This window comes from Argentina silus (assembly GCF_951799395.1).
Source record: "Argentina silus genome assembly, chromosome: 2".
Taxonomy (NCBI): domain Eukaryota; kingdom Metazoa; phylum Chordata; class Actinopteri; order Argentiniformes; family Argentinidae; genus Argentina; species Argentina silus.
This window is the reverse complement of record NC_139656.1, coordinates 4,037,238-4,048,184: the sequence shown is the minus strand read 5'-3', so window position 1 is coordinate 4,048,184 and position 10,947 is coordinate 4,037,238. Positions and strand designations below refer to the sequence as shown.

The following is a 10,947-nucleotide window of genomic DNA, read 5'->3' as shown; positions in this document are numbered from 1 at the left end:
TTCCCGATCGCAGACGGGCTGACATTGGCTAGAAAGTGGAGCAGCTCGTCAGGGACAATCAATGCGAATCGATCGAGCCGTGCGGTTGAGGCTCCGAGCTGGAAAATAACGCGGCAGCTCGAGAGAGGGAGAGAGAGGGGAGGGGGTGTTCTACCAACACTGGTATTAGCCAGCCAACCTCCCTCCCGCACACAAAACACACACACACACACACACACACACACACACACACACACACACACACACACACTCTGTCACTCTCTTTCTCTCTCTCTCTCTCTCTCTCTCTCTCTCTCACACACACACACACACTCTGTCACTCTCTTCCTCCCTCTCTCTCTCTCTCTCTCTCTCACACACACACACACACACAGACACACATACACACACAGTGATTGTCACCAAATGTGGCCTTACGTTCAACATTACGCAGGACAACTTGGGCCTAGGCCTATATGATAATGACTGCATACATAAACATATCTTTAAAATAATTAAACTTGCACGAACTAATACAACTTCCACCTGTGCTATCAATGGAGCATGAATCTTTGAATAACCTGTAACCGTCACAAAACTGGAGTGGTTGGGTGCCATCCATTGACGCGCCAATCATTGCTCAGCACATGAGCGCACCTCATGCCTCCCTGTGAAACATTTGGATTTGTCCATGAATTCTTCAACGTTAATTATTCACCTCCCTTATTGGTGAGCTCAATAAGGGAAAAATCAGTTGCACAAATGTTTCTATTTCTGTCTGTCAGTAGCCAATGATGTATGAAGATGTTTAAATCTTCTATTTCTCTCTCTATTCTATCTTTACATCGAACGTGATCAATGACCGTGGTCATGGGTTGAGAAGGGGTTCCGTTCAAGGTAAATGCACAATGGTCGCATCCAGTTCCTCTCGATGCACTGGCGTGAATACATTGGACACGCATTGCTCCGTAATCCCTGGAGTGTCTACCATGGCCCTGGCAACTCGCCCGGTCTCACCGTATCTCATATTAAGCAGACGTCAATCCCTTCGCTTTCCTTAGCGCCTTTGGAAACCACTTTCCTACCGAAAGTGACTAAGCACCAGGCCTTTACGCTCAAAATACTGCGTTGGTGTTAGGATTGCAGGATCGGTTGTAGCCTAACCTTGTGCAGTTTTATAGGCCAACTCATTTCAAATGTCTTGAAAGTCCACTAACCAGAGTCCCTCAATTTGATTTGGCATCCTGGTGCACTGGCCTGATAGGGTATCGTTTTGGTTTTACAATGCCCAGACTGACCACATTCTTCCTGTCCGCTCTAGGCTTGTCTACATTCCTGCTTTTGACCCTCAGAAGTCAATCTCTCTCTCTCTCTCTCTCTCTCTCTCTCTCTCTCTCTCTCTTTCTCTCTCTCTCTCTCTCTCTCTACTCCTGCTTCTCTCCCCACCCGCACAGTGCGCACAAACACACACACGTACACGCACGCAAGAGACAGGTTAGGCATCACAGTTTCTAAAAGGACATTTTTTCTTGGGATGGGGGTTGAGTCAAGAGAGAAAGAGAGAGAGAGAGAGAGAGAGAGAGAGAGAGAGAGAGAGAGAGAGAGAGAGAGAGAGAGAGAGAGAGAGAGAGAGAGGCCATGGGTAGGAGGGAGCAGCAAGCTGTGACACAGGAGACGTTCTGGTGGGCGCGCTGAGCCCTGGGGCTGCAGCCACACTCAGCTCTTTGTTGTTTTCTCTCTGTGCGAAACGAGGCAGAGTACTTTCCTGAGCCGGGCTGGGGATTAGTGTTACACGGCCTCCTTCTCCAGCTGCACACATGACCAGCGCCACAGGAGAGCCCCTAAAGACAGCCTAAAAAGAGGAGTGAGGGGGGTGAGGGAGTAAAGGGAGAGAGAGAGATGAACGTCCGGTTTCTCAGACACTGAGGAATGTTGCAAGCCACGCAGGCTCTCCAAACAAACAGTACATCTCCCCTTGCTCACTCCCCCACACCGCTAGGAGAGGACAGCCTCTCCTCCTTTGGCCTGTCTCACCCTACCTCACCTCTTCAACTCATCTGTATTGAATCCCTCGCTTTCCACCTCATATGATATTGTAGAAGCTCTACCTTGGCCTCTCTCTCTCTCTCTCTCTAGCTGATTACGGTCATGCCTTCCTCCACTTCTTTCAGTAATGCCAAATTCAAGGACACACATAGTCTTGGTATTGGGCCCTGTCTCAAGCTCTGTAATTCATTGTAAGAGCCAAAGTTATAGAGGTGAAATAAAATGTGGGCCGTGTGTGTGTGTGTGTGTGTGTTTTCTCATGATACTGTATGACACACACAGAGTGTACCTGAGCCTTGCAGTGGGCTGCTGACGGTCAACATGTGCCACTAAATATGAGGTATGTCATCAAAAAATCGTCATGCCTCACTGACCAACAGATTTTGGCCCTTATATGAATGGCACAGGCTGTGAAACATGGTGTAGCCAAATCCAATGACAGAGCTCCATCTAGTGGCAGATATAATAACAACGTTTCTACTCATTATCGCTGTTATTGATGGACTGCGACGGCATCATTTTGGTATGTGGCAAATTAATGGGTATAATTGCTGATCTTGAGCCAGTTTTGCTTATAGGTTATGACTAGGCAGTGCACCTCATTGCAGACAGAGATAGAATGATTGGTAACAGATGATTTTGTATATTATATTATTTTAGGGCAATACTGCAGGTCAAGAGCTAAACTTTAGGGGTATGCTACAACATAAATAACTATCTAAATCTAACACTGAAATCTGGAAAATGCTTAACATGGCATAAAATAATGTAACATTTCCTAATAAGAATGGACCTTACAGAGGAGTGTTGAAAATTGTACTTTACTTGACTACATCAAGCATTATAATTATGATCTCAGGAGGAATAATTCATAAGAATGCCAAATGTGCCAAGTCCAAGTCCTGTGTTACTACTAATATGATGGAGGTGTCCTGTCCATCATGTTTGAGAGACTTCTGTCACGAGCCGTACAGGACTTGGTGTACTCGAAACATTTTTCATGTGAATTACTCCTCCTAAATTCCTTTGACATCTGGATAGCGTGAGCCTTCAATGACTTTAAATAAATAAATAAACAATATAGACAAAGAATAAAAAATAAAGTATATACAAAGACGGAATGATAAACCACAACTTTAATAATCATGTTTATTACACAGTTTAATCAACACACAAGCTCAAAGAGCTCTCAGGTAATTAAATATACAGAGGTTTGTCCGTCTGAAACTCAAGTCCTTGAGTCCAGAGCTCTGAGAGATCGAGAGAATGAGTCACTGGAGATTCTAAGTCAACAATGGCAGCTCAAATATACAAAGTGTGATTACAGAATAATGAGAGTTCACTTTTTTGAAATAAAAATACCTGAAATACACCCCAATCAGATTCATCTCCTACAACTTAGTACACTTGAGAGGTTAGACAGTTAACTCATTCATATTCTTCTGGTGCTATCATAACGTAAAAACATTTTTAAAGCTCCTACTTCGGAACTGTTTTCATGCAACACTCTTTTATGCGTTCTTACTGGTGTCAAATCTATGCCCTTTGAAGCTGAATTTGACTCGGAAACCAATGAGGGGAAGAAAAAAAAAAGCACATCAAATGGGCAATGAAGCTGGGTAATACTGTTGCGGTCACAACCTTGTATCACCCAACATTGCTATAATGATCAAAACTTTGGCTGTTTTTAAATCGGATCTAAACCCAAAAAGACACAGACTCGCCATTATTGAGAAGAAGGGGGAAAAAAAAATCAAAATCAAAAGAGAGTTCCATTTTTTTCTTTTCTTTAGAGTTGTCAACATCACGATTAAGTTATTTGACCAACTAAGGTGAGGGAAAACATTTGGATGTAAAATTCAGATAGTTTCACATCAACAGAAATCTGTCTCATTACCCCATTGTCCGACCTCATACAGTGCAGAGGGGTACACAGGTACTGTTTGAACTACTATCTTATTGATAGTGATGAATATAGTGGTGGGGTGTGCGGCTGGCTCTTGGTCATCCCAGTGCCATACAGAAAGTCCCCAAGAAGCTTCCGGAACCATAGTGACAGATTGAAGGCTATTTTCTTATCGTAACCGATTGTGACAGAATAGACAAAAAAGTTCTCCAAGCCCAATCTCTCCCTGCCCATCCCTCATCATCTCACAGGACAGCTGGGGGGGGGGGAGGGGGGGGGGGGGGTTGTGGGTGGGGGTGGGGGAACAATAATAGAAACAAAACACAGACATAAAATCCCTCAATGTTGGGAAAGCAGCACCTGGGTTTGTAAAAATGATAAGGAATGTTTTTGTTTTTTTTAGAATCAAAACACCAAAAGTGGTCCTACATGGGACATAGTGGCAGAAACAGACAGTGGGGTTTTACAATTTGCAGTCTGAAATATGTACAACATGGCAGCTGGACAGGTTAAGGGGCGTGAGGGAGGAAGAGGTCAAGTGCGTAGGGAGAGGGAGGGTGTGGCTCAAAGAAATCACTCCAATGGAAACCAACCAGACCTTTTCCTCTTTTCGTTCAAAGCTCCCCCAAGCCTTTGAATATAAAGGCGCATTCTCCACACTTTTGTCTCGAGACTACATGGCATATTTCGTAGTCCATTCCCGGCCTATTCTGTTGTATCTAGAGAGAAAACGGAGACAGAAATCACTTTTCCTGGCAGCAGACGGGATTGTGCTGGGGAAACAACCCACAATCATAACACAGAAAATGCAGAAATGAAGCATCGCTTACTTTGGTCTGTCTGTCTTGTAGATGCGGGCAATCTCAGGCACTAACGGGTCGTCTGGGTTTGGGTCACAAAGCAGTGAGCAGATGGACAAGAGAACTGTAGAAGAAGAACAACAACAACAACAGCAGCAGTGAGTACAGATCATCGAGGCTGACCATGACTGCAAGTCCCTGACCTTTCGCTGTCACAAGTCTTAACATGTTTGGACTTTTTTATTTATTTTTATGTACCATGGTTCTCCCTAGGTTCTTTGAATAAGGTGGCGCTGGCATTATCAAAACTGACTCGCGTATATTAATGTAAAAAAATACCACTAAAACATTTCCCCCCCACTTCTCCCTGCTGTCACGTGTATTTCTGCCCACATGAGAGCTTTGGGAGAGAAAATGTGATGACATTGGTGATTTGAGTTTGTGGAGTTAGAATGATTCGCCAACGCTCAGAGCTTTGCGCATCCTGGGCATCTGTTGAGATAACCTACTGCTGAAATGCACAGTTTTAACCGAGGAACGTGATAACACTTTCGCTTTTAACAACGACGTCATTGGCGACCAAAGATCGTTACTCTATATATATCGTTACGTAATCGCTGCTCTAATTTGTTTACAGTGGCGCAGTCAAAGGTGGTGTAGCACCCCTCTTACATTGTTTGGGGAGAAGCCTGTGTACTGCACACATGTAAACCACTCAGGGCTTACCTTTGGAGATGGTTAATGCTGGAGACCACTGCGACCTCAGGATGTCCAAACAGATGCTGCCATTGCTGTTGATGTTTGGGTGGTAGATTCTTGTGGTGAATGCAACCTTCAGAGAAGATAGGGGGGGGATAGAATTACTTTCAGTGTACTATAAAAATCAATCGATTGCTTCATCTCCTTTGACACACAAACTTGAGTAACATTTATATCTCATGTACTGCAAACGATATTTTAAAAAAAAGATATATTCTTAAAAATCCTGAAATTATCGGCCTCTGTAGTTTCGCCTCACCTTTGGTGGTTTGAAGGGGTAGTCAGTGGGGAAGTGAATGGTCAAGAAAAACACACCACCCTGATACGGACTGTCATTCTGTATAAAGGAAAATAGATGTTACTACATGACCCAGGTACACTCTTAGAAAAAAGGTCCTAGCTAGAACCAAAAAGGTTGTTTGCTTGTCCCTGTGGGGAAATCCTTTTTAGTGCCACATAGAACCTTCTCTGTGGAAAGGGTTCCACAGAACCAAATCGTTCTTTAAAGAGTTCCTCCACAGGGGAATGCAAAGAACCCATTATCCTACAAGTGTAGGTAAATAAGGCTGAACTTCGAAAAACAGGAGGATATACTCACTGGTCCCATAATTGTTGCCTGCCAGTGAAACACTAGGAAAGGGAGGGAGAAAATGAGTTAATATATGCCATTTAGCTGACGCTTTTATCCTTACATTGCAGTGAGTGCATACATTTCAGTATATATGGTACCAGCGGGAATCAAACCCACAACCTAAGCATTTTTAGCGCCATGCTCTACCAACTGAGCCACAGAGGACCACAAAATGACTTCGAGTACCTGAAAAGGTGTGACTGTCTACATGCATCACACCATATTGTGTAAGCATCCATTTCTGTCCGCTTGCATATCTACATTTAACTGCCCACAGGCTTTAGTTGAATTAAGAATCCAATCCTGTTTTTGTATGACAAATTGTATGAGTTACTGATAATCATTACTTATTAAGGTGAGGCACACTCGCCGTTGATTGCACCTGTTGGGTGCTTGACATCAACATTCAAGAGAACACCTTTGAAAATCCTCTATGGGCGTTGTTTTGTCATTTGGGTTTGAGGTGACTTACTGTCGTCTCCCACAGGGCCGGCAGAGCACTGTGCTGGAGGGTCACGGGCCAAATCATTTAACTCCTAAAGAAAGAGAAGTCGTTAAGTTTGCACCAGAAAAGCATTATACTTTCACAAACAAATCCTTCAGTGAATTGATTCCGTACAAGCAGGTTTTACCACATACATCACTGGTTGTTACTCATTTCAAGCTCTACCTACAACAGTGTGGACGACCTGTTTAAGATAGTGGATATCATGTTTGCTATGGAGCATGTCTGCAGTCTACCTAAATCAATCTGTACTCATTGAACAACTAGCCTACCACCGTAATGTGCACCTTCAACGTCCAACAAAAGTACAACATCAATTCTGAACATCAACATCTCTAAACATTCGGTCCAATAAAACCGGGGTTGGGCTGTGATTACACGACTTGTAACTTCACTACTTAAACTTCCATTTTCCAGTCAAGTAATTGATCAATTACATGACCATGTGGGATTACTGCAATTCAATCTCAATTCATTTATGCATAATGCTCCAATGTTGGGTAAAGTAATAGTTAAGAAAACACATGCCTAAACATTTATGGTAGGAATAACTAACTTTGAGCGTTGGCTGTCGTCAACAACTGGCTAGCTAGCTATACAAACAATAAGGAAATAGCTCGTGTCAGCTGTGAATAACACAGACCGGCAAATCAGATTCGATCCCGATAGACTATACAGCCACCTTGGCAGCCAGCTGAAAGCAGTATCTAGTACTAGTCAGCTATATTTGTGTCCTTAACTTATCACGTTTGACCAGCTGTAACAGATTGGCATTTGTTCAATTAGTCATTAGCAAGCAACCCAACACGGCGCGGTAACTTACTCACGACGCTGTCATCTACCGTACCGTAAACCTGCCAGCTAACGTTAGCCAACTTCACTAGCCAAGGGGTGGGGGTAGAACTAATCGCAGGAATAAAAACGTTTCATAGAGCTTTCCATGTTTCAAAAATAGCGTTTTATAAATCATGTAAATTACATTGTCATGGGTTGCTTTATAATCAGAAGCTCAAATAGAGATAAGCATTATTTAAGAAAGGAAAACTTTTGTACGTGTATGATTGCCCACGTTCCAGAACTGTGAAGTTCAATTCCATTCCAGCAATTAGACTGACCCGCAACGCATTGGCTAGAAATTCCAAGTCCACGTTTAGCTATAGCAAATACCGTTATCCCTCTCTGGCTAGTTTGTTAGCTACAACAGGGTCCAAGTATCGGAAGACGCCATGAACCAGAAGGCAGAACAAATTGATCTGATATACCGATAAAAAATATAACTTGCTTCTCTGGCTAGCTGGTAGCTACCATTAGCTAGCTATGCGTTCCTAAAGCGAAACAAGGCCAAAGCCGAAGACGATTAAGCTAGCTAGCTAGATGGTTAGCCAGCTAGCTACTTCCTTACCTTATGAATTCTTTTCAGAGCCATTGTTGTGCTTGTGCCTCTGTCTGGTCTATCAACGTAATGTAGCTTTGCTTCTACGAATGACGATTATTGCCCCAACAACGCAAATGTTACCCCTGAGTTAAAATGGTCTAAGTTTGAAATTCTTCTCTGCTATACTATCTCCCGACTGAGTAGCTTGGATTTAAGGCGAAACTGAAATACAGAGCTTCACCCGGTTGCTTCCTCCAGCAGCTGTGGGCACCGCATCACTTCTCGATACTGCTGTGATGCAATCGTCCGCCTGCGACAAGCTACATCCGCTGCCTACACCGCGGAACAGGTTAGAGCGATGCAGGATATCGTTCTGAAACCATTGAGTCAAAAGAGTGAGGTCATTAAAAAAAAAGTGGTCATCATTCATTCATAGTTTCGGGAAAACCCTATAAGGACACATCACTATGTTTTTGTAGTCATAGGCTTAATAAACAGAAATCATCAAATATGTTACTCCATGCACTAACCTATATATATATATATATATATATATATATATATATATATATATATATATATATATATATATATATATATATCACAGGTTATTTGGGTGTGAAAATGTATTTGGTTAAGAAATATTAAAGACATATATATATTATAATTTTTTATTTAAGAAAAAATAAATAAATAATAATACATGTATTTAGGTGCATTATGCTATAACCGTTCTTTAGATTAGTGGTCCTACTAGAGGACTCTCTGAACATGTTCTACCAGTCAGTGGTGGCCAGAGCAGTGCTGTACGTGGTGGTATGCTGGGGGGGCAGCATCAAGGATGGTGACACCAAGAGGCTGAACAAGCTTATTAGGAAAGCTGGTTCTGTCCTCAGTGTCACCCTGGACACTGTGGAGGAGGTGGCCATTAGGAAAATGAGAACCAAACTCCTGGCCATCATGGACAATCCCTCCCACCCCCTACATGACACAGAGCAGAGAAGCTCCTTTAGCAACAGATTATTACCACCACATTGCACTAAGGAGTGCTATAGGAGATCTTTTCTGCCTGCCGCAATAAGACTGTACAACTCCTCCTCCGGCTGGCTCGATCAGGGTGATCAGAGTCAGGCTGGGGGATGTTAAATCATGCTGGACTGTTCTTACTGTATATAATGTTTTGAATGTCTATTTTATTTTATTATTCTATCGTCACTTTATTTTGTTGTTGTTGTTTGTGATGTGAGCTGCTGTAACACCTTAATTTCCCCTCGGGGATCAATAAATATCTATCGATCTATCTATCTATCTATCTATCTATCTATCTATCTATCTTTCTATCTATAACCACTCTTTCGATTAGTGGTCCACTCTTTGAAGGTAGGCTACACACTCTAGAAAAAAGGTAGCCTGCTGCCTACCAAAAAGGGTTCTTTGGCTGTCCCTGTAGGAGAACCCTTTGAAGAACCCTTTCATGCACAATGCGGGTTCCATAGAACCCTTTTCCCTGTGTACCACAATGGGACATCCAAATAACCCTTTTGAACCCCCTTTGTCTAGGTGTATGAGAGAGTGGGTTTAGTAGTCACAGTTGCACACCATATAGGCTACAACAGAAATCTTTTGGTCCCCCATAGACATGGAAGTGGAAGAACAAGTAGTTTTATATATCCGGAAATATGAAATTGCTTCAGAGAGGGACATTTTCATGTTTTTTGAACACAAGTTTTAATTATTATTATTACCTCACTACATGCTGCTGCAAGTTAGGCTATTATAACCGTAATATATTCATATGCATATTTCTAGGCTATATGAATATATGATTATATGAATATGTGAATATTCATTATATGTGAAAACTGGGTGGATCTCAGTCTAGGAAATTTAAAACGTTATGTGCTTTAATGATTTAATTTAATGTCTCTGCAAATAAAGTGTTTTGGATTATGATGAGGTAAAAGCAGTATAGGCTAAGCTGTTTTCAAGAAGGCTATCTATGTCTGAGTGCTGTAGCCCCCTATTCTTAAAGGAATAGTTTACCCAAATTACAAAATCACAGATTTGGTTCCTTACCTTAAAAGGAGTCTATGGACAAGGACAAACTTCAATCCATACTTCTGTTTACTGTCACTAACTGCTAACTGTTAGTATTTCTAACCAACAAAACAATAGAAGTCAATGGACCCTAAATTAGCATGTTTGAAATTTCTTTTAATTCAAATAATTGAGTCTTTTCAGAGAATTTGGGATGATTTGGGCATGAGATTTAAAAAATGCAAATTTAGGGTCCACTGGTTTTTGGTTGAAAATGTTAAAACAGTTAGCCTAGTGGTTAGTGACAGCGCTCAGATAAACAGAACCAAAGTGTGAATTGAAGTCTGTCCTTGTCCATAAACTCATTTCAGGATAAGGAGCCAAATATGGGATTTTGTTATTTGTCTGAAGAACTATCCATTAATTTTTTTAATAAAATGAAGGCCCTATATGAACCAATAAAGGCACAGGATGTTATAAAGGAAATACTACCACAATTTCTATAGAAGTCTTATAAGGCTTATAGTGGGCCTTCACCACACAATCCTTAGTTTTGGATAAATCTATAAACCAAATAAGATAAAAACAGAGAGCATATTTTTATCCGATGAGTAGCCTACCAAAAAATACCGATTTCAGTGACCCTCATTTAGCCTAGCTACGCACGAGCGCCAATAACGTATTAGCCTAAAAGGTTCCGGACTGTGTCTTTAATGACGAGGCTTGAAACAATAGTCTCTAGCTTATAAGCAGTTAATGGACAATGCGATTGTAGTAATCAATTATAAACACTCGATTAGACCTACATATTTTCCCAACACAAAACAAGAACTGTATGTGTCGCTCTGATCACTGCAGGCAATTTGCCTAATAGGTCTATCTCTATACAGCCGGGAATATACATAAATG

General features: G+C 41.8%; 1 protein-coding gene across 1 annotated transcript; it reads right to left on the bottom strand.

The window, feature by feature from the left end:
- Positions 1–4,318: 4,318 nt before the first annotated feature.
- Positions 4,319–8,300, bottom strand: LOC310825013 (ubiquitin-conjugating enzyme E2 D2-like). Its single transcript, XM_083697417.1, has 7 exons — positions 8,029–8,300; positions 6,594–6,657; positions 6,089–6,120; positions 5,750–5,827; positions 5,458–5,563; positions 4,762–4,855; positions 4,319–4,650 (listed from the first exon to the last, which is right to left on the bottom strand). Exons 1-7 carry the CDS (start codon positions 8,050–8,052, stop codon positions 4,605–4,607), a joined length of 444 nt encoding a protein of 147 aa, XP_083553543.1. The 5' UTR covers positions 8,053–8,300; the 3' UTR covers positions 4,319–4,604.
- Between the last annotated feature and the right edge of the window lie 2,647 nt (positions 8,301–10,947).

Coding starts and splice junctions, on each gene's coding strand:
- LOC310825013 (XM_083697417.1), bottom strand. CDS start 8,052: ATGGCTCTGAAAAGAATTCATAAG. Junction 6,658..8,028: donor CTCTGAAAAGAATTCATAAG/GTAAGGAAGTAG, acceptor CTCTTTCTTTAG/GAGTTAAATGATTTGGCCCG. Junction 5,564..5,749: donor ACCCCTTCAAACCACCAAAG/GTGAGGCGAAAC, acceptor TCTTCTCTGAAG/GTTGCATTCACCACAAGAAT.